General features: G+C 46.6%; 1 protein-coding gene and 3 long non-coding RNA genes across 4 annotated transcripts; all 4 read left to right on the forward strand.

Moving 5' to 3' along the window:
• Window positions 1-1,637: 1,637 nt before the first annotated feature.
• Window positions 1,638-3,570, forward strand: LOC120649033. The gene is made up of 3 exons (XR_005665151.1): window positions 1,638-1,986; window positions 2,080-2,164; window positions 3,153-3,570. It is a non-coding gene; the product is annotated as an uncharacterized LOC120649033 (long non-coding RNA).
• A 3,627-nt stretch (window positions 3,571-7,197) lies between these two features.
• On the forward strand, window positions 7,198-9,039 carry LOC120649036. The gene is made up of 3 exons (XR_005665152.1): window positions 7,198-7,466; window positions 7,560-7,644; window positions 8,622-9,039. It is a non-coding gene; the product is annotated as an uncharacterized LOC120649036 (long non-coding RNA).
• A 1,903-nt stretch (window positions 9,040-10,942) lies between these two features.
• On the forward strand, window positions 10,943-14,316 carry LOC120649034 (PGR5-like protein 1B, chloroplastic). The gene is made up of 10 exons (XM_039925706.1): window positions 10,943-11,410; window positions 11,512-11,608; window positions 11,697-11,797; window positions 11,960-12,016; window positions 12,169-12,245; window positions 12,368-12,416; window positions 12,688-12,798; window positions 12,922-13,019; window positions 13,146-13,224; window positions 14,071-14,316. Exons 1-9 carry the CDS (start codon window positions 11,087-11,089, stop codon window positions 13,213-13,215), a joined length of 984 nt encoding a protein of 327 aa, XP_039781640.1. The 5' UTR covers window positions 10,943-11,086; the 3' UTR covers window positions 13,216-13,224; window positions 14,071-14,316.
• Window positions 14,317-23,462: 9,146 nt separating this feature from the next.
• LOC120649037 lies at window positions 23,463-25,626 on the forward strand. The gene is made up of 3 exons (XR_005665153.1): window positions 23,463-24,283; window positions 25,250-25,333; window positions 25,572-25,626. It is a non-coding gene; the product is annotated as an uncharacterized LOC120649037 (long non-coding RNA).
• Window positions 25,627-26,079: the final 453 nt, after the last annotated feature.

A 26,079-nucleotide genomic window follows, 5' to 3' on the forward strand; every position in this document is an offset into this window, starting at 1 on the left:
GCTGCTGCTGCGCCGCTTCCGATGCCGACGCGCGGAGCTGATGAGAACCCTTCCGGTAGGGCTTCGGCTTCTCCAGCTTGCGGGAGCCGTTGAAGCAAAAAAAAAAAGAAAAGAAAAGAAAAAGGCGGCTTCACTGACTTCTTTGGAGGAGTCGGAGTCGATTGTGCTACAGTAATAAATATACTCTAAATACTATACGCCATGGACGGGTGCCCTCCGAGGGATTGAGCTTCCCCTGGTCGACACGTGCCCTGACTGAAGTGGGCCGACGCGAGCCGTGGATTCGGTGCTTCCTGCCTTCGCACGCTGCAGCCAGCGCGTCGCTTCCGTGTGGGGTCCGCTGGGCTCCACTGGGAAAGCCTCCACCGCCTCGCGGGGAGGATTCGAGGGCGTGCGCGGCGGCAGGCGGCGTGGCGTGGCGGCCAGCGTTGGTGCGCGCCAGTGGGGGGCTGTCCCTGGGCATTCCGGCAGCCGGTGCGAGATCCGCGCGCCGCGGGGCTCTGCGCCGCTGGATGGTCTGCACCGCCGGCCGGATCCGGTGCAGCGCGGCGGAGTTGCCCCCGTGCGGCGCCCCCGGCTCCCTCCTCCTCCTCCTCTACGGCGAGCTCGAGCTCGGCTTCTTCGGCGGGAGGCGGCCATGGCGCGGCGGAGGACCCCGGCGCGCGCCCCTACTCTCTCCGGCGGGGGGCGGCCAGGGCGGGGGCCGAGCACGCGGCGGCACGGCCGCGAGCTCCGCGAGCACCGCGGCGGCGGCACGGCCGCCCTCTCCCTTCCCTCGGCGTTCGTGCAGGCTGGCCCTCTCCGGCGGCGGATCGGGAGCTCTAGCTCTGCGGCGGCTCGACAGCGACAGCGAGCTTCCCCTGCCTCCCTCCTCCCTCTTCCGTCCTCCTCACGGCACCTGGGTCCCGCCGGGCTCCCCTCGCCCAGTCTCCACGGGAGGCCGCCCATTCCCACCCCGCCCGGCCACCTGCGCAGGAGGCCTCCACCGGAGCGGCGGCCTGGCCATGGCGGGCCGGAGCGGTGACGGTGCGAGCTCCTCCCTCCTCCGGTTCGGCTCCTCCAGCGCGGCAGGCGGAGCTCGGCCGCGCCTAGCTTCGCCCCCACGCGCCACTCCTCCTTGCGGCTCAAGGCGTCATTCCCATGGGCGAGAAGGCTGTCGACCACGGCGCCGCCCAAAAGCGGCGGTAGCGGCGGCGGGCCCGATCCGGCGGCGCCACCTCCCGCCAAGGCGGCGCGGAGCTTGCCGCGGCGAACTCGCGGCGGGCCGGCGGGGTGGAGGCGCAGCGGACGCGGGGCAAGCCTGGGGGGCGCCTCCCCCCTGCTCTCCCCGGCCTCGCGGGGCGGAGCTCTTCGTCCTCAATCCCGGCCGGCGCGGCGTAGGGCACAGTCCGCCTAGTTCCCCATAAGCCGGAGCCTCTTTGGAAGGAGATGCCCTCAGAAACAGGGCAACGAAGTGGAAAGGGAATCAACGTCAACGATAATGTTCGGATCTCCACCCCACCGAAAATCAATGCCCATGATTATTTGGCTTGTGTCACGACCCCAAATTTTAAGGCCTGGACGGTCCGGTGTGAGGCCTGGACAGTCCGGTAGCTCTTCTGTTCTAGCGTGCCGTGCGAGGCCACGCGCCAGCCATCCCCGGTATGCGTGTGTCGGGCATCGCCGCCAGCCATCCTCGGTTAATGCGTCCTTATCCGCAGTTGTCGTCGCCGGCCTTATCCCCTCTGAGCTGCCGTATTCCCCTTCTACTTCTCCCCCTTCCTCGAGCTCGAGCCGAGCAATGGCACAGCCGGCGCCACGACCATCTCCGTCGCACCTCGCTCCGATTCCGCACGCCAGAGCCTGCTCCGCCTTGTCCTCCACCTCTGCCATGCTTCCCCAAGTCCGGCCGAGCCCCACCCTAACCGGAATCGATCCCGCACCGGCCGGCCGCCATTGGAAGCCGTCGCGAGGAGCTCCGTTGCCGCCGCCGATTCGCCGCCCATGGTGAGCCCCGTTTCGATTCCTCATGGCTGCACCTCCCCACTGCCGCCCTCCTCCGATTTGGGTGCTCATCCATCCTTTTCCCCTCTTCTACAGGCTTCCCGGCGAGCACCTCCACCCGTCATCGTCTCTGCTCGCTGTGGCGCCTCCCTGTTGCGCCGTTCCTTCGTCTGAGCTTTGGGTGAGCTCCCCCTCACCCTGGACCGCGCTCTGCTCATCCTGTTCCGCCCCTGCTTGCCGCTGGCGGGAGTAGTGAGCCTCGCCGCTGTGCTGCGTGTGTGATTCTGTGTGGGTAGAAGATGAACAGTAGAAGCTAATAACAATCTTTGTTGTACTTGTGTGTGTTTGAGTTTGCAAAAATCATAGAAAAATATATATAGATCTAAAAATAGTGAAAAAATAGTGAAACTTGTTTTGTTAGTTTCCTTTTGATTAGATCTACTCCTGAAAAATATAGTTTTGCATGTTACTGTCCTGTAGATTTACTTGTGGTTTAATATTGCAAAAGTGAGTTAAATGCTTAGTTATTTGTGTGATGCTCTAAAAATGCTAAACCAAATTTTGTTAGGCTCCTTGTGAAATGTTCTTTCCAGTGGTACAACTTGCTTGCATGAATCTCGCATGTTGGTTAGCGTTTTGTTTCGATTTTGTGCTTGGTCTGAAATGTTGTTTATTGCATAAATATTTTCTGAAAATGATAAAATGGCAAAACCACTTTTGTTAGCCTTGTTTACATGTTTAGTTCCTGTGCAAATTTTATGGAAATTGTTTGGACTCGTTTGCATGTTCTTTTTTTATTTATCTTATTTAGAGTAACTAAAAATTGATATATTTATGATTAATTCTAGGAAAATGCTTTTGATGTAAATCCAAATTTTCATGAGTTCCTGTTCTTTGCTTTCTCAATTTAATTTGTGATTTATGTTTGTTTTATAAGTTTATTTCCTAATTCTTGCTCTAGTTTCCTCGTTCGTGTTTGCATAGTGATTGGTTGTTGTCGCGTGTGTTACGTTTGTGCATCATCGCATATGTGCCATTCATTATTCACGTCTTGTCACCCTTGCATAATCTAGGATATCACACTAATGCATGCATCTCATTTCATGCATAGCATTTGTTGCACAATCAGGGCATCATGCTAATTCTGGCATCTCATTCATGCATTATAGTGACTGAACCGTCGGAGAACGAACCCGTTGAGCCTGCCGAGTCCGTCGAGCCTGAACCCGGAATCCCGTTCATGGTCGAGCCCGAAGTTAACCCAGGCAAGCAGCTAAGCATGATTCTTTACTCCTATTTAATCTGAGTTAGTTAGTTACATCACCGGGTAATATGGGGTTATATAGTATGTATGTATTGCATTTTGATACCTATTCTCTTGCATTACCCTTCTTTGAATTGTTATCCATGTCCTTGTCACTTGTTAGTTAGTTAACAACTTAATCTGATTAGATGCTTAGTCCTGCTTAGAATACTCATTTTGCTTGCTCGAAAGGAATGGTTTGGAGTATCACACTTACCTGATTATCCTTGAGTGCACTTGAGTATCTGGGACAAGTGGAGTGCAGTATCGAGATTCGAGCGGAATGTTAGGGCCTAGAGAATGAAGTCACATGGGCATAGTCCGCTTGGATCGATTAAGGACCGAGTGGACGACGTTGGTTTTGAGCACCTTTCCGTGCTACCACATATCCAATATAATGGAACGGATAAGCCAATTACCTTCTTTGACTTGATCATTGATGTACAGTCCTAGATACGTGGCTAAAGGCTATGCAGAGAGGCTTAGAGGTGTCCCCCGGATGGACCTATGTGTAGGAAAGTTTAGAGATGTCCCCGGTGGAAACTAAGTCTCTACGCGTAAGCTAGGTGTGAAGATTTCAATGATCGAGCCATGTTGGGAACGGTTGTCGCGAGTGCCCCCTTATCCAACTTTGGCCGGTTGGGTGAGTCGCATGGTCCTCGCGTCGTGTGGGTAAAGTAGTACACCCTTGCAAGGTTATAACCAATTCGAATTGCCGCGCTCTCGGTTATGAGCAAGCTCATTATCCCATGAACTCCTCATAGATTATCGTTTATGATGGGAACGGTTCTTGTTACATCTATGATCAGTTATAGATGATGTTACTCTCTTAATCAACTAAAAGTATTTGGGGGTTTGGGCAACTTTAATTAATTTTGTTAGAAGAGCTCATGCTTATGCAATAATTACTTAACCTTAAAGCTTTTATTTGAGCCTTTGCATGATCCTTGCTTATTTATTTGCGTAAGTCTTGCGGAGTACCTTTGTACTCAGGGTGCTTCTAACCCTAGTTGCAGGTGAACCCGAAGTGGTGTTCGGCCACTTCTACCCCGCCGATTTAGGCACGGGGGAGGAGTAGGTCGTTGAGGCTGGGATGGTGTCCTTGAGCAAGACATCATCATCGTAGTAAGTTTCTTCGTAATCGAACTCCGTGAGAGCATGTAAATATAATAATCCTTAAGTTTCTGTTTAATATGGTTTTTGTGAGCCCAAGGTTTGTAATGAAGTTAGGTTGGACCCACCTATATCAAATTTGTAATAATAAATGAATAAAATTGCTCTTTGTGGATCATCAGCAATGTATGCGTTTGTATAACGGTACGTGTGCTTAATCCTGGGCATGTGGCAAACACGTACCGGGACTACCGGGTTTGCTCTCGTTCTGGGTGAATTGTGTTGATTAAGTGCCTCTAAGGCGTGGATTAGCACGTGGCGTGTCGAGAGACGGACACGTGTTAGCCCTCGTCTTAAAGGATTAATCAATAATTTCACCTAAACCGAGGGTAAATTGGGCGGTTCTCACAACGGGTATCAGAGCTGAGGTTTCCATAAAGTGAACCTAAAATTGGCTTAGTGGGTTGAGAGTCAAATAAAATTTGACTACTTGCACTAAGATTTACTTTGGTTAAAAATTTGAACTTAAGGTAAAATGCTAACTTTCTTCCTTTGTCTTAGTGCTAATTCTTTCTTACTGCTTCACTTGTTTAATTAAGATGTGCTTGACCCCTCCTGTCAGCATGAGTAGCAGGAGCGTAGGAAAACCCCTTTTTACCTGCTGGAAACCTTTTGAGCCTTTTTACCGGAGTTGAGAAGGTGGGAATCACCCATTGTCCTGAGCGCTAGTAGGAGGGTTGTAGCGATGCTGGACAATGCGGTTGTTTCGGGTCATGAGTGCTAGAGCGTTAAGGCGTGCTCACGAGGTGAGGAGACGTCATGTTGCATTCATACTTCGCATGCATGCATCATATCATATATATTGTGTTGCTTTGGGTGTTTGCTAATATTTTCGTATAAGTTTCTTCACACCATTGCACATCTCACTTTCGATAGACCTAGTATGGTTAGAAACTTAGGAAAACAGATGCGTGTTTTTGAGCAAAACCTAATTACTTGTTCAAACAATGGTCGTGCAGAGCTTTGAATCTAAGTTTCTCTTTCTAAGGTTCTATAAACCTTTCTGAGATTTCTTGCTATCACAACTGTTAGTTTCAATGACGGTATGGAGAAATCTGCAGATTATCCTCGTCTCTAGGCCATTCATTCGAATGCTAGGAGATAATTCATCTCGACTATCCTTAATGATGAGAAACATCTTGTGGTTCTTCTAGCGTTCATATTTGTTTATTTCAAAATGTCTTGATTCCTATATCTGAATTGGATCCGCTTACATTCTTGCTCAAATAAATATGAGTACATTAAAAACTTGATCACATACATCATAGCCATCGTGCATGAACAGGGTTGCAACATAGTTGCATTGCATAATCACATGTTTGGGTGTGAGTCTAACATAGTGGAATCCGTGTGATAGACTAACTAACTTTATGCGTTCCGTATGTCTACGTAAAGCTTTTGATGTTTTTGAAATTTGAAAAACCTCTCTCTCAATTTGTGCTATTTGGGTTGCTCCCTATGATTTTCTTGTGTAGTGGTGATTGTTCCACGAACTATAGTGCCGCGACGGAACCTAGGGCCTCGTATGGACTGCAGCCATATGATTGTGCCACTGGGTGCGCGCTGGTGCTTAAGTACGTGTGGATATGAACTACTACAATTATCTTTTCATACAACCCTTAAAATATTTTTTCTCTACCTCGTCTTCTTTAAGGGGTAGGCCCTAGACGAATAACGATGCGAATGGGTTGTCTTAGTTTTGAGTTTCTAGGGGTATTAGTACACTAACTGGCATGTCAACATGTGCATCTTGTATCATTCAATTCAATTAATAAACAATATCGAGCAAGAATGTTTTTGAGAAAAACTTGCCTTGATATTCTTTCTTTTCAGTTTCTCCGAGCTCCTTAAGAACTCACCTTGACGTCTTTTCTGTATAGGATCACTATCTAATTCAGAATTTGATTCTTCCAGAACTTAGAACCTCTCTTCTTTACCAAATCTTACTATGTGTTAGCGTTAGAATGGTCAACCAGCCCTTTTCAGCCGACTTTGATGGTGACTGTATTTCCTCTTTGGATTCCAAATCTGTACCAATCAATCTACTGTGCTGCTGTCCAAATATATCCTTTCTCTAAGAAATGTTTCCTGGTGTATCATTCTCTGTCATTCATCCGCAATCACTCTCCGCCTTATACAATGTTATTCTTATCTCTCAATTGGAGAAGTGTCATAGTGTCCCAACCGACCCCGTCGATTCGGAGGCACTTGATCTTCAATCAGGTCTTATCTACGAAGAATACCCAATTGCCATTCTTGATCATGATAAAAGAAAGGTGAAGCGTAGCATGGTGAAGTTTGTCAAAGTTTAATGGAGTAATCATCCTGAAGATGAAGCCACATGGGAACGTGAGGATTGCTTATGTCGAGAATACCCTGATTTCTTTTCCGAGGGGTGAGTTTTCACTCTGTCACCACACCCATGTTCTTGTACCTCAATTCTTGGATGTGTAACTTGTCTAGGTGAATATGGTCTCAATCTAGTCCAAGTTTTATCCTTCCCCTCTTGTCTACCTAAATCTCGGGACGAGATTTTCTTAACGGGGGGAGAGTTGTCACGACCCCAAATTTTAAGGCCTGGACGGTCCGGTGTGAGGCCTGGACAGTCCGGTAGCTCTTCTGTTCTAGCGTGCCGCGCGAGGCCACGCGCCAGCCATCCCCGGTATGCGTGTGTCGGGCATCGCCGCCAGCCATCCTCGGTTAATGCGTCCTTATCCGCAGTTGTCGTCACCGGCCTTATCCCCTCTGAGCTGCCGTATTCCCCTTCTACTTCTCCCCCTTCCTCGAGCTCGAGCCGAGCAATGGCACAGCCGGCGCCACGACCATCTCCGTCGCACCTCGCTCCGATTCCGCACGCCAGAGCCTGCTCCGCCTTGTCCTCCACCTCTGCCGTGCTTCCCCAAGTCCGGCCGAGCCCCACCCTAACCGGAATCGATCCCGCACCGGCCGGCCGCCATTGGAAGCCGTCGCGAGGAGCTCCGTTGCCGCCGCCGATTCGCCGCCCATGGTGAGCCCCGTTTCGATTCCTCATGGCTGCACCTCCCCACTGCCGCCCTCCTCCGATTTGGGTGCTCATCCATCCTTTTCCCCTCTTCTACAGGCTTCCCGGCGAGCACCTCCACCCGTCATCGTCTCTGCTCGCTGTGGCGCCTCCCTGTTGCGCCGTTCCTTCGTCTGAGCTTTGGGTGAGCTCCCCCTCACCCTGGACCGCGCTCTGCTCATCCTGTTCCGCCCCTGCTTGCCGCTGGCGGGAGTAGTGAGCCTCGCCGCTGTGCTGCGTGTGTGATTCTGTGTGGGTAGAAGATGAACAGTAGAAGCTAATAACAATCTTTGTTGTACTTGTGTGTGTTTGAGTTTGCAAAAATCATAGAAAAATATATATAGATCCAAAAATAGTGAAACTTGTTTTGTTAGTTTCCTTTTGATTAGATCTACTCCTGAAAAATATAGTTTTGCATGTTACTGTCCTGTAGATTTACTTGTGGTTTAATATTGCAAAAGTGAGTTAAATGCTTAGTTATTTGTGTGATGCTCTAAAAATGCTAAACCAAATTTTGTTAGGCTCCTTGTGAAATGTTCTTTCCAGTGGTACAACTTGCTTGCATGAATCTCGCATGTTGGTTAGCGTTTTGTTTCGATTTTGTGCTTGGTCTGAAATGTTGTTTATTGCATAAATATTTTCTGAAAATGATAAAATGGCAAAACCACTTTTGTTAGCCTTGTTTACATGTTTAGTTCCTGTGCAAATTTTATGGAAATTGTTTGGACTCGTTTGCATGTTCTTTTTTTATTTATCTTATTTAGAGTAACTAAAAATTGATATATTTATGATTAATTCTAGGAAAATGCTTTTGATGTAAATCCAAATTTTCATGAGTTCCTGTTCTTTGCTTTCTCAATTTAATTTGTGATTTATGTTTGTTTTATAAGTTTATTTCCTAATTCTTGCTCTAGTTTCCTCGTTCGTGTTTGCATAGTGATTGGTTGTTGTCGCGTGTGTTACGTTTGTGCATCATCGCATATGTGCCATTCATTATTCACGTCTTGTCACCCTTGCATAATCTAGGATATCACACTAATGCATGCATCTCATTTCATGCATAGCATTTGTTGCACAATCAGGGCATCATGCTAATTCTGGCATCTCATTCATGCATTATAGTGACTGAACCGTCGGAGAACGAACCCGTTGAGCCTGCCGAGTCCGTCGAGCCTGAACCCGGAATCCCGTTCATGGTCGAGCCCGAAGTTAACCCAGGCAAGCAGCTAAGCATGATTCTTTACTCCTATTTAATCTGAGTTAGTTAGTTACATCACCGGGTAATATGGGGTTATATAGTATGTATGTATTGCATTTTGATACCTATTCTCTTGCATTACCCTTCTTTGAATTGTTATCCATGTCCTTGTCACTTGTTAGTTAGTTAACAACTTAATCTGATTAGATGCTTAGTCCTGCTTAGAATACTCATTTTGCTTGCTCGAAAGGAATGGTTTGGAGTATCACACTTACCTGATTATCCTTGAGTGCACTTGAGTATCTGGGACAAGTGGAGTGCAGTATCGAGATTCGAGCGGAATGTTAGGGCCTAGAGAATGAAGTCACATGGGCATAGTCCGCTTGGATCGATTAAGGACCGAGTGGACGACGTTGGTTTTGAGCACCTTTCCGTGCTACCACATATCCAATATAATGGAACGGATAAGCCAATTACCTTCTTTGACTTGATCATTGATGTACAGTCCTAGATACGTGGCTAAAGGCTATGCAGAGAGGCTTAGAGGTGTCCCCCGGATGGACCTATGTGTAGGAAAGTTTAGAGATGTCCCCGGTGGAAACTAAGTCTCTACGCGTAAGCTAGGTGTGAAGATTTCAATGATCGAGCCATGTTGGGAACGGTTGTCGCGAGTGCCCCCTTATCCAACTTTGGCCGGTTGGGTGAGTCGCATGGTCCTCGCGTCGTGTGGGTAAAGTAGTACACCCTTGCAAGGTTATAACCAATTCGAATTGCCGCGCTCTCGGTTATGAGCAAGCTCATTATCCCATGAACTCCTCATAGATTATCGTTTATGATGGGAACGGTTCTTGTTACATCTATGATCAGTTATAGATGATGTTACTCTCTTAATCAACTAAAAGTATTTGGGGGTTTGGGCAACTTTAATTAATTTTGTTAGAAGAGCTCATGCTTATGCAATAATTACTTAACCTTAAAGCTTTTATTTGAGCCTTTGCATGATCCTTGCTTATTTATTTGCGTAAGTCTTGCGGAGTACCTTTGTACTCAGGGTGCTTCTAACCCTAGTTGCAGGTGAACCCGAAGTGGTGTTCGGCCACTTCTACCCCGCCGATTTAGGCACGGGGGAGGAGTAGGTCGTTGAGGCTGGGATGGTGTCCTTGAGCAAGACATCATCATCGTAGTAAGTTTCTTCGTAATCGAACTCCGTGAGAGCATGTAAATATAATAATCCTTAAGTTTCTGTTTAATATGGTTTTTGTGAGCCCAAGGTTTGTAATGAAGTTAGGTTGGACCCACCTATATCAAATTTGTAATAATAAATGAATAAAATTGCTCTTTGTGGATCATCAGCAATGTATGCGTTTGTATAACGGTACGTGTGCTTAATCCTGGGCATGTGGCAAACACGTACCGGGACTACCGGGTTTGCTCTCGTTCTGGGTGAATTGTGTTGATTAAGTGCCTCTAAGGCGTGGATTAGCACGTGGCGTGTCGAGAGACGGACACGTGTTAGCCCTCGTCTTAAAGGATTAATCAATAATTTCACCTAAACCGAGGGTAAATTGGGCGGTTCTCACAGCTTGCCTGAAGATTCTGAATCCGGATGCCTTCACTGAAAACAAACGGTAACTCTAAGATCTCTGAACTCCAACAATTTCAATGCAGTGTTGTTATAAAGGAACATATCAGGTGCAAACCAATCTCTACGGAACAAAGCAGAGTGCTAAACAGCATTCAGCATATCAGCAACGGACAAAGATATTGTGGTCCGTTCAACTTAAGAAATCGATGGAAGCATATATATGAATTTTTAGTAGACAACCATAATAAATTAAAGAATGCTGCATCTTGGTCAATGTTCATGTAACAAATGCACTTATTAGTTGTACACGAGGAGGGGAGGAAGTTTTTGACCTGTCGTTGTCGTCATCATCATTGTCATCGTATCAAAAAGAAAAGAAAAAGAAAAACGAGGAGAAGCATGTCAAACTTATGCCCCGACTTGACATGGACTTTGAGAAGGCCGGTCCTCTCTGTATTCAGGAATTTTTTCGTCAGATTATCCCTTATGATTTCCAAGATGCGCAGCAGCAGTGAAATAAAAAACAAATTTATCTCCTTGTATTCAGGATTGCACACAGAATCTGTTATGATAATAATATTCACTCATACACTTGAAAACTTTTTGCTACCAGAAAAATTAGACCAAATAAGAGGCGGCAGCCAATGCAAGCGTCGAGAAATCTGAGGAAGAACGGGGAAGGCCACTCCTCCCTCCACACATCCCGATTCCCATATCTCCTCTCCCTGCCCGGCCGGCCTCCCGCCGCCGCACCTCCACACACCACAGCCAGGCCTCCTCGATCTCCTCTGCTAGCTCTCCACCATGGCGGCGCCCGAGGCCTGGCTATCTCCGGCGGCGTCCCGCCTCCCCTCCCTCGCCAACGCACCACCTCTTCGCTTTCGCGCCAAGCCTAAGCCATCATCAGCGGCCTGCTCCTTGCTCTCCCGCCCAGCTGCAGCCCTGCACGTGCTGCACCGAAGGGTGACCACCGTCCGCCGCCGTCTTGGCGCCACCGAGCAGCAAGGCCAGGTTCAGGAGCAGGAGGAGGAGGTGGTCGACGGCAACGTCCTCCCCTACTGCAGCATCGACAGGAAGCAGAAGAGGACGCTGGGAGAGATGGAGCAGGAGTTCCTACAGGCGCTCCAGGCATGTGCCATACTTAGTATATATCAATTAATTTTTCCTTAATAATTAGCTTTAGTTCCTCCAGATCGATGCTGGCTGCTTATTAATTATGTGTATTACAGTCCTTCTACTACGACCAGAAGGCCATCATGTCCAACGAGGAGTTCGACAACCTCAAGGAGGAGCTCATGTGGGAAGGGAGCAGTGTCGTTATGCTAAGTACGTACTACATATATACGTTTTTCTTTTATTTTTTTGTTCCATTATATATATAATAATAATAATCTCTGTGGTGTTTAATTCCCAGGCCCTGATGAGCAAAGGCTTTTGGAGGCTTCCATGGCCTATGCGGCTGGCAATCCCATCATGTCTGATGCTGAATTTGACGAGTTGAAACTCAAATTGAAGGTTAGTTCGCCTCCAGCTGCTTCCTTCCATTCCATACATAATATGCAGCTGAGAGTTCAAGGCTGCTACTCTGTCTCTACCACAAGGAACGATACCTTTCTTTAAGAAAGAAAAAAAAACTGAATTTCCTTTTCTGGATGGTTACGATCGACCATTGGCTAGAAAGACGGGAGTGACATTGTGACTGAAGGTCCCAGGTGCAGTCTAAGGAGTCGTAAGGTATGTACCTATTAGCTAGTCCGTTCATCTGTACGTTCATTCGGATTTGTTTTATTCAGAAGATGGCTGATTACTTCTACTCTGAGCAAGTCTCTGAGCTAGGATGTACTCAATCTGACCATGCAACGCATCATGCATGTTATATGATGCAGGTGTACAGTGACTTGTCTGTTGACTACTTAAAGATGTTCCTGCTAAATGTTCCAGCCACCGTAGTTGCTCTGGGACTGTGAGTAGTCCATGCATCCTCATGATGTTTTTTTTTTTTTGCGAGGAAGGGTTAGAATGTATTTGTTCACCCCCACTAATGGGTATCTATCAAATAACAATGATTTCCATATATACATTTAGGTTCTTCTTCATTGACGAGTTGACTGGCTTTGAGATCAATGTGTTCCAGGTCAGTACTACCTCCTCCGTTCCAAAATGTAGGCCGTTTTGACTTTTTTAGATTTATAGTGTTTGCTATGCATTTAAATATAACATATGCCTAGGTACATAGTAAAATATATGAATCTAGAAAAGTCAAAACGACCTACGTTTTGGAATGGAGGGAGTATATATGATGAGATCAATTATATATCTAATCTTTTGCTAAGCAGTTGCCAAAGACCAAATATATATGTTAACTTATTTGCATTCTTCTTGGATATATATGATGGTGCATGCAGCTGCCAGAGCCTTTTGGTTTCATTTTCACATGGTTTGCTGCTTTGCCACTAATATTGTTCTTAGCACAATCGTTGACTAAAGCCATAGTCCAGGACTTTCTAATCTTGAAGGTATGTATGTATATAGTTTTCTTTAATTATATTAGTTTTCCTTGAAAAAGCAGCTAGCTAGTCCAGGGAAAACTAACTGATGATGAATTTAATTATTTTTCTTTAATTATATTATGTATGTAGGGGCCATGTCCAAACTGTGGCACTGAAAATCTTTCCTTCTTCGGGACAATACTGTCGGTCTCTAGTGGCGGTACAACAAACAACGTCAAATGTGCAGAGTATGCATGCCCGCCCAGCCCGGCCTTATTTTATTTATTATTTGATATCTTTATTTCAAATAAAGGAATATATGATTAATTAAAGTATACCATCCGTCGCAATTATATTTTCCCTTTTTTTTCCAGTTGCGGTACCGAGTTAGTATACGACTCAAAATCTCGGCTCATCACACCTGCAGAGGCGTCAAAAGCATAAGCCTGCAAGGTACGAATTGCTCTACCACCGTACGTACCAGTAGTCTGTATGTCTAAACATTATAGATACTTTGTAAACTAAATTAGGGTCGACAAAGATGGGAAAAATAACTAGGATTTGATCCGCACACTACTAGAAAAATGCCTTAAGGCACCGGTTGCAGGTGCCCTTTGGTACCGGTTTTTTGAACCGGTACCCGAAAGTGGTACCAAAGGCTCGAGCCTTGGTACCGGGTAAATTAACCGGTACCTAAGGTCTCCAAAATTCACGAAAAATATTCTATTTGGCTGGGATTTGAACTCGCGACCTCTAGCCTTGTGCGTTGCTCCTTTACCATCTCAGCTACACAGTTTTTCTGATTGAGAAGGAGATGCTTTCCTTTTGAAGTAACCCATGGATGAGCCTAAGGTACCGGTTGGTAACACCAACCGAGTTACCAACCGGTACCTAAGGCTCCTAAGGTACCGGTTGGTGTTACCAACCGGTAGCTAAGGCTTGTCTAAAGGTACCGGTTGGTGGTACCACTCGGTATTAATATAAAAGTTACCACCCGGTACCTATGGAGAACCTTAGGTACATCAACCGGTACCTAAGACTCATTCAAAATTTTCATTCACCCCAAAAGTACCGGTATGGAGATGAACCGGTACCTATGCATAGGTACCGGTTCATCTCCATACCTGTATTTTTGGGGTGGACCTAAGGCTTGTTTTCTAGTAGTGTCATTTTGCATGCTGCGACAATAATTCTGTTCTGCACGTGTTATTATGCACTATGAAAAAGATTTAGTGTGTTTAATTTTTGGGAGATCATATATGTCGTCCTAACCAGATTATTTTTGGTTGCCTGCTATAGGAAGGAGCTCCAGCATGCATTTTGGATTGTGTGGAACAATGCAATAAGCAGACTAGCAGAGTATATAATGCGTGCGTGGTACGGTGTGGATGATGATGACCCTTCATGTAGACCTGTAGTAGTGTATGTATGTATAGATCGAAGAGCCTAGGGGTGTGTGTGTGGATATATAGCTGACGATCGATTGTACAGTGACTGTTAATCGTCTCAAGTACGTCCAGTCCACTACGTACCGTACCTATGCTATGCTATCGTCTCGAAAAACTTGAGTCTCAACTTTTTAATTTAATGAGGAACAAAAAGATGCAGAAGGTGCGGGAAATGGATTTCGACCACGATACGCGATTCAAGCTAAGAGTAGCAGTAACTGAATATCCGAATGATAACGAGTTCAGACACAAGAACAGCCAGATCCGCTGAGCTAGCTATACTACTTCTACTTCTAGGAATAAGTTTAGGGTTTTTTTCTTCTCACGATAAGATCCAGTTCTGGACCATACCTGGCCTAAATACAAATGGCGGGTATAGTAATTCAATTAAGGAAAAGAGCTTAACACTTGTAGGACCGGAAAATGCGACCAGAGGGGGGTGAATGGGAGCAACTCAAAATAATTTCGCACGGAAGCAAACAGATCAAACTCCCAAATTTCAAGAACTTTAGCAAATTAGATCCAAACGCGAGGAAACTCGAAACATAGGTTGAAACCGATGATAAACCTGACGAAGAACAAATAAGCACGATGCAATGAAACGAAGAACAATACTTAATGATAAAGTATTAAACCAAGTACTTGTTCTTATAAAATTGCATCTAGCCTCCGCCCGATCGTCCTCCCTCTCTTGATTAGAGAGATCAACAAAAATCCCTCACTAGGAATTAAACCCTAGGCTAGACTGGAGAGAGGAGTGCACGCAAGAAGAGCTTCAGGAAGGTGGCTACTGTAGCGCGGAACTGTTCACGGCGGCTACTATAGCAAACGCCCAAAAACCCTAAAAACGCATACCCCTCAATCCTAGGTGCCACATATTTATAACCCATAGGGTGGCACTACCTAAATTACAAATTTGCCATTACGTAAATCAAATTAACGTAATCGGCGCGTATCACGCAATATCATCATCCACGGCAAACAATCTCGATGTCCGCGATCCTTCCATCTAGCACCATGGCGACCCGTGATCTCGCCGCACGACGATCCGGAATCTTCTCGCGATCGACAATTGTCCCCGTCTTCGGCCACGTCCGCCGCAACGAACGTCCGGGATCTTGGTTTTGTGGCTTAACCAAGAAACCGTCCACCAACATTCTCTCGCTGTGTCGTCAGGTACAATAGACATACACCGTACGATCTCAAATCCCTCGAACGCAAGTCTTGATCCACCCTTCACCGCTCTCAGTCCATCGGCGTGGCATCATATCTTCATTCTTCACACGTCGCCGCATGTTCAGTCTCCACCTATCACCTGCAACGACACCAACCAAGAGAAACATCACACGCACACTGTGTTGTTCAATCACTCATCACAAGGTCCTAGCCCCACGGTCATCTCAACACTAAACACTGTTACGAATCCGGAAACAAACGCTGACGCCGATGCAGTAGTTATACTCGACGACGACTGTAGCCTGTAGGATGACAGCCAGAGTGAAGTCCCTGAAGCGCGGTATCAAGGATGCCGACTAGCTATGCAGTATTTGCTATCCTATAGGCTATTTTGCATTGCATTCGGGCTGGGGTCACACGCACCAGGTTATCTGCTGGGCCGACAAAACTAGTTTATTTAGCCCATGCATGTATGCTACTTTTCATGGTCGGATCGGATTTTCTTTCTATTATTCATCGCCCGATATTGAAACCTGCTGGTATTTGCTCAAAATTTAAAACCAGATTTAGAATGCCGAACATGACATTCTAAATTGTTCAAGTTGTTTACTACTACTTGTTAGTGGAACGTACCAGCATGGGTTGATCGAATCTGATGATAGATGGATCCAGATATGTAGAGAATTAATTAGCAACCACAAACATTAGAAAGAGACATCCACCGCATCTTATTATATATCATTATTATTAGCTGGTATAGTATATATATCAAGGATGATCTATATATATCTATCGGAGCATGATCTCAATCAGAGCATCTCCAAACGACTAGGTATAATTCTAGCCAAATTTGGAGTTTTAGAGCTCTGTAGAAAAAATAGGAAACTTACTTTTAGGTGGAGTAAACCAACAATCTTGACTATCTATTATCTTTTGGACACTACTAGAAAAGTGCCCATAGGCACCGGTTGGTGAAGGGCTAAGGTACCGGTTTTTGAACCGGTACCCGGAAACCGAGACCAATAGTCACGGTCATGAACACCGGGTAAAAGAACCGGTGCCTATGGCTAGTATTTTTTGGCAAAAGTGGTTGGGCAGGATTCGAACACAGAATCTTTTGTCTCGCGTGTATCTTTCTTACCATCTCGCCTACACATCACTTTTGATGAGAAGATAGATATTTTCCTTTTAAAGTAACTCATGGATGAGCCTTAGGTACCAGTTGGTAATCGGTACCTAAGGCTCTTAAGGTACCGGTTGGTAACACCAACCGGTACCTAAGGCTCATTCATAGGCACCGGTTGGTGGTAACACCCGGTACTAATGTAAAAGTTACCACCCGATACCTATGGAGAGCCTTTAGTACCGGTTGGTGTTACCAACCGATACCTAAGGCTCATCCATAGGTCCCATCCACCCCAAAAGTACCGGTACCAAGATGAACCGGTACCAATACTAGCATTGGTACCGGTTCATGTTCATTCTGGTACTTTTGGGGTGGACTTTTGGCGTGTTTTCTACTAGTGGGAGATGCTGAGAACGGGTTGGAATGCATGTCAGCATCCAGATCAATATATAGATCTACCTACAGCTGCACATTATTCTGGCGTGGTTACCGACCGCACGCATGCATCATGCATTGAGCGATCCGAGAGGTATGCATGCAGAGATCTTAACAGGTAGCAGGTACATGCATGCATTTTGGATGCATATATGCTCGAGAAATTCGCAAGCAGAGATAGATATTATGCTTGCGTGCAGTTACATTACGGCATGAACGAATAATCCCTGCCATGTAGAATTTAGCTTAATTAATTGCTTCGTCATCGTACGTCTTAGTAGCAAATTAATGTTCAAAACTGGGGTTTTCCCCTTAATCTAAAAAAATAGCAAATTAAAGATCGATAATGGCCATGGAGCGAGCGATCTGGGATCGGAGCTAGCTTAGCTACTTAAAGTACTAGCAGAGAGAAGTTGTCCTATGATATAAGCATTTCTGTTTAGGTAAAGTCAAATTTGTTCAATTAATTTTAACATGAATGAATATTTTAAATACAAACACTTATATGTTATGACAATTATATTGCTTTCATAACGAATCTAGTACTATTAACTTTATCTTATAGATCCTTATAAATTATTTATTATTTATAGTAAAAAATAAACAAATTCAACTTTATTTGATGAAACCTAGAAATGGTTATATTCTGGGATAGAGGGACTAATAATAAAAGTTGTGTGTCCTAGCTAGCATCATCAGAGCAGCAGCAGCAGCAGCTAGCTAGCTAGCTAGCTATATGCACCAGTAGGCATCATGTGCCTGCATGTGTGCTCCAAACATGCATAATCCCAATTGTACGTTCTGATCTCGCTCCATGATCTCAATTGTCCTGTATACATACAGACAGGACAACATGCATAATAAGGGAAGATGCATGCATGATGTCCAGTGCATGTCGCTAGTTCCGTGCATGGAATTATTAGCAGAGTGTCCGTCCAGTGGAACATGCATAGTACAAGATCCAGATGATCGATCAATCTACGCATCAGGCATCATCATCAATTACAACTCTCTCATCCATCGCTAGTAGAGCTTAATCAATTCTAGCTAGAGCTAGTCCTTGCATGGTGTATGCATGTCCAGATAGACATTGGCAGAGCTAGGATTTTTATATGAGTTATACCAAACCAAATATTCATATGCAACAAACTGTTAAAATTCATTTAGCAATTCGGTAAAATTTTATAATAATAATAATAATAATAATAATAATAATAATAATAATAATAATATAGTAGACAACTACCGAATTGCATAATGCATGAGTAATCGACAAATACATCACTAATTTTGGAAATAACAATAAAGTTAAGATTTGGGATTTGGGGGAAACTAAAGGAAATGTAGGGAGAGCAGAGGGGATTGAGCTAGTTCTCACCAGCAGAGGGGATATGGGATTTGGAGGTGGAGTGGAAGGGCAGACCGGCAGGGGAGTCGGCATTATGTTGGTTCTTAAACTAACTACTAGGTTATTAGCTTGATCAACAAACAAAGAATACTCCTACACACTCATCAGTCAGCTACGTAGGGGTAGCTAGCTTCTACTAGTATGGACTGCCAGATCAAGGAATCCAACAAGAAGGAAGCAAATTGCTAGCTAGCTTTAATTTCCAACGGATCAGAACATGCAAGCATGGCGAGTGGCGACAGACAAGCCAAAGAAAAAGGGAAACCAATAAAAATAAAAATAAACTCGCAACAGAGGCCAGGCCAGGAAAGATAATAAAATACTCCTATAATGGCGTCGTCACAGTATATGTGTGTGTGTGTGTACTTGCTGGATTTGGCATGCACCACCACCCAGCAAAGCCAAATTAAAGGACGAGGGGCGGGGAGTTTTTTTATTATAGATTTTATTAATCGCAGGATAAGTGGATAGGATTGCTTGTGGCCGTGTGACAGCAAGTGCATGCTTTGGAATTATTATTGGATGCCCGGGAATGAAAATTAAATTAGAAAAAATGAATGTGAGACGTTTGTGGCGATTTTTTTAAATTTATTTATTATAGAATGCAAATATATGCATATTTTTAATGCTAAGAATGAAAATTAAGATGCATATATATGCATGCGATCGAGCCTCAGTACTTGATGGATCAATAATAAGCGTACAGTACATATATGCAGCGTATATATATATTTATATATATATATTTATATATATGTAGGTAGGTAGGCACCGATCGATCAAAAGGCTGGAGGCGGCAGGTCCAAAAATGAAGGAAGCCAATCATATCAGATTGATCAAGGGCACCTATATATAGCGCGTGCAATGTTGGTTCAGTTTCCGCGCTAGCTAGCTAGCTAGCTGTAGACTATAGACATACTACATAGACATAGCTTATATATAGCTACTAGTATGTAAGGATATGGTTGTTACACGCGAAGCACGCCTAACATTGTTTAGGCATGCATGCGTTGTAAGACTGAGTCCAACAGCGCCTCGATGAGCGCCGCCGCTCCAACAGCAGAGGCAGCGGGCGAAGCATTTTGCTTCACGAGGAGAGAGGAGAGCAAAAAAAATGAATCGCCTCTCTCCTCCTATACATTTCTCCGCGGCCACGAGCGAGCGCGAGCGCGGCGGCGGGCGAGCTCGGGGGCGGACGCGGGCCACGGGCACGACCGGCGGCCCCCTGGTTCACCTGCTCCGGCGAGCGGCGAGCGCGGGGCACGGCCGGCCGCCCGGGCGTGGAGCTCCCGCGGCTGGCCGACCACCTCCGCCCGGGCCTTGAGCTCCCGCCGATGGCAGTGGAGGAGGTGCCGACGGGGGAGAGAAGGGAGGGCAGGCGCTCCTCGGGCTCGCGGCAAGGTGCCGCGCCGGCGGATCCCGGGCGGCGGGGGCTCATCGTCTTCCTTGAGGTCGTTGCCCTCCTGAGCTCCGCTTCCTCCTCCCGATGCCATGGCCGCCCAGTCGAGGCTGCCGCGGAGCTTGACCGGCGGTGCGCAGATCCGGCGGATCCCCTGCAGCGGGAGCTCCTTCCCCGACGGGGACGAAGCGGAACCCCGCGGGGTGGCGCGCCGGGTCCGGCGCCGCCACCTCCCCCGGTCCTTGTCCTCCTCGCGCTCTCGCTCCTCGCCCTCCCCTACCGCCGCCACGGGCGAGGCCGGCGCGGGGCACGGCCGGCCGGCGTGTTCGGGCGGCGGAGGACGCCCCGGACCAGAGGAGGAGGAGGCGGCAGAGGACCAGAGGAGGCGGCGGCGGAGGACCAGAGGAGGAGGAGGAGGCGGAGGACGCTGCGTCACCACCCCGCCACCGCACTGCGCCGCCGCCACGGCACCGCCGCGCCTCCGCCAGGCCTCGCCACCGCCGAGCGCACGGATCCGGCCGCTCCGGGCCCTGGCGGAGGGCCGGCGAGGGAGGTGGGGCGGAGGAGGGATGAGGGAGCCGCCACCGCTCGGCCGGCATGGCGAGGGAGGAGGGAGCTGCCGCCGCTCGCCTCGTCCTCGTCTCGGCTGCGCGCGCGAGGAACGGCCGTCGGTTGCATTTGCTTTTGCCTCTGTGTGTTGGAGACGACGATTTTTGCCGGTGGAATGCATCTACTGTTCACGAGAGGCAAACCGAGTTTGCCCCTCCAAAATGCACCTCCGCTGTTGGAGTCAGTCTAAGGTACAATGCATGACTAGTGTGTATTGTAGAGAGAGAGGCTGATGCCGTACGTAATTATATCTTGGAATCATATATGATATCAGAGGCAGGTGTTCTGTTTTAGCTAGCTACGATCACGACACGTATGCATGTATCCTGATTTTATTTGCAAAACAGCTAAAATGAGCATCACATCTTAAAGATGATGAGCCTAGATATATATAGGCTGAGTTTAGTTCACGAAAAAGTTTGAGTTATGGTACTGTAGCACATTTTGCTATTATTTGACAATTAATGTCCAATTATGGACTAATTAGGCTTAAAAGATTCATCTCGTATAAAATAATTATAATATGCAATTAGTTATTTTTTTCAACTGAATTTAATGCTACGTGCATGTGTCCGAAGATTAGATGTGACAAATACTGTAGGAAATTTTTTGGAAACTAAACAGGGCCTTAGGGCCTGCTTGGAAGCACTCCGCTCCAACAATTTCAGCTCTACTCCAGAAAAAAAAAATCCAAACACAACTACCAGCTCCACTTCACTCCACTAAAAAGTAGCTCCACTCCACTAATTTTGTGGAGCACCTCACCAAAACCCGGAGTAGGTGGAGTTGAAGGAAATTACCCACCATATCATTGGTAAGTGAAAATAACGGTTCGAGCTCTTCTTTTTTGCCCCCTCGGTCTCCTCCATTGCTCCCGTCGGGCACCCTGCGCCAGAGATCCCGCCGCCGCCGCTGCCCTATAGGTCATGCTGCTGGAGGTCGCGCCGCCGCCGTCCTCGGGAGGTCTCGCCGCAGCCGCCCCTGAAGGTCCCACCCTTGGAGGTCGCGCTGCCGCCGCCCTAGGCTCCCGCCCTTGAAGGTCGCGCCGCCGTGGCCCTGCCTCCTCTGTCGTTGGGGATCCCGCCGCCTGCCACAGAGGTTGCGCCGCTCGTCGGGATACCGTTGCCCGCTCGCCCTCGGGCTCCCGCCCCCGGAGGTCACGCCGCCTCCGCCCTTGGGCTCCCATTCATGGAGGTCGCCGCCGCCCTTCCTCAACATCGTTGAGCCCGCAGGCGCCGCCGCCCTCCCTCGCAGGCACACGCGCCTAGGTTGCAGCACGGTGCACACATAGGAGGAAGAGAGCTTGGTGTCTATGACAATTTGGGCCCACATGAATTGGTAGAGTGGTGTGCAGCCAAACATGATAGAGAAAAATTGTTGGAGTGGACCTGAAAGGTGAAGTGGAGTTTGTGGAGTGGAACTAGATTATTGGAAGTGAAGTGCTACCGAACAGACTGATAGTATATATGGATCTAGATAGATCGATTGGATCGGAGCTGGACCCTTACATACCATGCATGCTGGCAGCTAGTAGTCGCTCTGGACGGGGATTAAAGCAACCACTGACCTACCGCAGTACATGAACCATAGAAAAAATAATGCTGAAGAGGTTACCTGCAAGGGGTGTGTGGGGTGCAATGCCTTCCATGTGTGTTGACCCCGGGGGTTTCTGTACTTATAGATGGCTGCCCAGGACACACATCGTGCAAGGCAAAAAGGAAGATTCAAAAAATAGACAGGAACAAAAAAGAACGCGCAACAGTTGAAGTTCGGGAAAATTGAATCAATGTTTGCATGTGTGAGGGAGTACTTTTAGTACATTACTGTGGTACACCATCGAACAGTCTTGTCTGTATTAAGTGGTTAAAAAAGGACAACGTACAAAAAGGAACGTTTACAATGACTGTGCATGCGGCAACAGAAAGCTACTATTCTAACCTGCTTCCGTGTCGCATTGGATAATGAGAGGGTTCATAGGTCTATATCGCATGTCAGGGAGGTTTCGTAGGTCTGCGCACCTTACTGTGGTCACATCTAATTGCTTGATTAATCGCGTTTGTACCGTGTCGTTGGATCTGAATCCAACGACGAGATGTGCAGTGGCCAGCTACCCACCGTTGTAGCTGGCAATTTTCGATATATATATATATATATATATATATCTACCTATAGGTGTAGATTAGCATTCTACACCCATAGGGTATAGCCTCTACACCAACCGATCCAGCCACCGTATCCCCAGCCACGTCTCCCCCACGCCAAACCCGCTCGGCCCTACTTGGCCCACCCCGACCTTGCTCCAATTACCCCTTCGGTCAATCCCCCAACCTCACCAGATCCCGATTCAAATTGCTCCGGCGGCTGCGAGCAGCGAGAGGGCGGCGGCCCCATGGGAGCGGAGGCCGCGGCAGCAGCAAGCAGCGTAGCCAGGCAGCCGCGGCTACGTCGAGCGGCGTGGCGCGGAGGTGGCTTTGCGAGGCGCGAAAGCTACGGCGGCGTCGAGCAGTGCGAGCGTGGAGGCTACGGCGGCGCGGAAGCTGCGGCGGCGTCGAACTGCAGGGCGCGGAGGCTGCGGCGGCGCGGAAGCAGCGGGGCGTGAAAGCTGCTGTGGCATTGAGCGGCATGGTGTGGAAGCGGTTCATCGGCGTCCTCAACAAGCGGCCGGCATGCAGGGGCTGCAGAGACGCGTGATGCGCGAGGTCCCCGTGCACACCCTGCTGGGGCCTTGCGTTGTGCCCCCAGTGGCCGCGAGCGGCGGCGTCCAGAGGCTGCTTGACGCCCGCCGTTCTCCCCCATCCCCACATCGAGCCCTTGAGTAGTGGCCGCTGCTGCGACCTCGAGCTGCAGACTGCAGGTACGGGGCTACGGGCTGATGCATAGCTATAGGCTCCCTAGCTTCCCTACGTGCCTAGCCTCCCTTTCCTGTGTGACCCCAACGAGCAGTATGTGGAAGATGCATTCTGAGCCTACGCGTGGTACTCCCAGTGAGCATAATTTCCTTTTTGCAATCCCCTCGATGATCCAGATTTTTTGTGTTCATGTATCTGCAAGTTTTTGATTGATATGTGTGTTCTACGGTTGGTATGATTGATATGTGTGTTCTACGGTTGGTATGCTGGAAATGGAGATAAGCCGATCCCATCGAGCTGGTCTTTCTACAAGCAACGAGCTGATCTTTAAATAAGCAACGATATCGATAAATTGATGTGAGAATACTGGTAGCCATGCTTAATATCCAAAATTGAACGAACATTTTTTTTGGCAATTACTGAATATTGATGCTCTAAATTGAGTAGTTAGTCGAGTATATTCTTTCGATTACTGAGCGCTGATGACTAAACTGAGTAGTTAGTATAGTAGTTTTGTAAGTATTTTTATTTCAGTTTCAGTAATTTGTTATTGCAAGCACAATTATTCTTTTTTGTCGCTTAGTTTAAACCCAGTAGGTAGTTTAGTAGTTCAGTAATGAAATACTAGACTATCGAACTACATGAGATTGAAATAGAGCTTAGTAACTAACACTACTGAAACTAAAAAAAATTACTGAGCTCAATCATCTCATGAATCAGCAAGATGTGCAACATAGTTGAATAGTCTAATTACTGAATCGTGTGCCCTTTTTGACCCGATATATATATATATATATATATATATATATATATATATATATATATATATATATATTGGAAATGGATATATGTTGATTCCACCAAGCTAGTCATTAAGCAAGCAACAGCGCAAACAAATTGAGGTGAGGACAACAGGAGTAATGTTTAATATCCAAAATCACATGTCCATGTTTATCGGTGATTACTGAATATTTTGGCTAGCTAGGCTAGTTCTTTTTTTTAGGATTTAGTATCACATAGTTGTGCTGGTCCAGATGAAGGAGCGCCGCTGGGAAAATGAAGGTGCGGCTCTCACACCTCCACAACCTCTCTGCCTCTTTTTACTAATCCTCCAAATTTTTTTCTATGCGTTTTGTGATGTCGTCAGCATGCGGTTCATAGATTTGCTTGAACAACTTAGTTCAGTAATTTATTTGAACATATTTAGTTTCAGTAATATGGGGGCATGTAGAAAATGGATTTTACTTATTTTCTCATAGGATCCTATATGTGCTTTCACGCATAACGTGGCGGTAGTCTAGCTAAATTTAAATTCTATTCATTTCAGTAATTAACTTTGTTCAGTAATCATATTCAGTAATATTGTTTATATAATTCAGTAGCCAATCTGTTGCATTCAGATTTAGTTCCTTTTCCAAGTAATCTGTTTCCTTCATTGCTCTTTTTCTTTTTGCAAGTTCCTTGGCCATTGTTTGATGGTCGATGAGAATGAACTAAATCCCGCACATTCAGTATGTCATCTTTGTTAGTATTTCAGTAATTCTATATTAGTAAAATCCCCTGCTACTACACACCTCAGTAACTGAGTAATTCCATCTTAGTATTTCCTCCATCCTATTTTGTAGTATTTTCAGTAATTCTCTATTACTAAAACCCCTACTACTACGTACCTCAGTATTGAGTAGTTAGGCATGTAGTATAGTAATTTGTTAGTTTAGTAGTTAGACCAGTATTTTTTTCGACTCTTTGAGCACTGATGATATGAACCGAGTAGGTAGTCTAGTAGTTTAGTAATGAAATACTAGACTATTGAGCTGCATGAGATTGAAATAGAGCTCAGTAACTAAAACTACTGAAACTAAAAAAAACTACTAAGCTCATGCAATTTTATATTCAGTAACTCAACATAGTTTGAATAGGCTAATTCCTAAATCATCTAGAGCCAGATACTCAACATAGTTTGAATATGCTAATTACTGAATCATCTGCACATTTTTTTACCTATATATATATATATATATGTTCTAGGTTTTTTCGGGGTATGTTGGAAATGGAGACACGCTAAACCCGTCAAGCTAGTCATTAAACAAGCAACGACGCTGACAAATTGAGGTGAGAACAGCAGGAGTAATGTTCAATATCCAAAATCACATGCCCATTTTTCTCTGCGATTACTGTATATTTTGATCCCTCAATACCCCAGCGATACTTGCATATTTTTCTAGTAATTATCTGTAACCTAGTAGAGTAGTACTATGTAGTAGCATTTAAGTTATTCTCAGTAAAGCAGTAACCCAGTAATTCAGTATCTTGCTGGTCTCACTCTATTTTTCTCAATGATCTTTTTCAGAGTTTTACCGGTGGTAGGTTTATGTGGCAATAACACCCCTTTCCGACTCATCGTCTGTCGCGGGATTTCTAGGGTACCCATAGCCGGGTGGCGGAACGCACCCGCCTCTTCCCAGTGAGGGAGTTCTCGGGGGAGTACTAGGCAGTTGGGCTAATCTTGCACTGAGGCGAGCACGCAAGAACACCCGATCTAGAGTGGTTCGGGCCGCCGAAGCGTAATACCCTACGTCTACTGGGAGAAGTATTGTTCTTGGTTGTGAATGAACCTATCCTCTGCCGGGTCTTAGCTTTCACCCAGTCTGAGGTTTTCTTCTAGCGGCGCCCCCCCTTTTATAGACCAAGGGGGTGCGGATACACTGGACGTTGGAGCCCCGACAAGTGGGCCCAACGTGCTGTGCAGCATACTGCGCAGAGTACTCAAATGACTACAGTGGTTACGAATCTATCCTCCGATATGCTTCCATGCGCTGCTGGCTCTCTGACGAAAGGAGGTCTTCTCTTGTCCCGTC

Source organism: Panicum virgatum, chromosome 9K, assembly GCF_016808335.1.
Source record: "Panicum virgatum strain AP13 chromosome 9K, P.virgatum_v5, whole genome shotgun sequence".
NCBI lineage: Eukaryota > Viridiplantae > Streptophyta > Magnoliopsida > Poales > Poaceae > Panicum > Panicum virgatum.

Excerpts from the sequence above, each read along its gene's own strand:
- LOC120649034 (XM_039925706.1), top strand. The coding sequence starts at position 11,087 with ATGGCGGCGCCCGAGGCCTGGCTATCTCCGGCGGCGTCCCGCCTCCCC. Across the intron at positions 11,609-11,696 it reads GAGCAGTGTCGTTATGCTAA|GCCCTGATGAGCAAAGGCTT; the intron begins GTACGTACTACA and ends TTTAATTCCCAG. Across the intron at positions 13,020-13,145 it reads AACAACGTCAAATGTGCAGA|TTGCGGTACCGAGTTAGTAT; the intron begins GTATGCATGCCC and ends TTTTTTTTCCAG.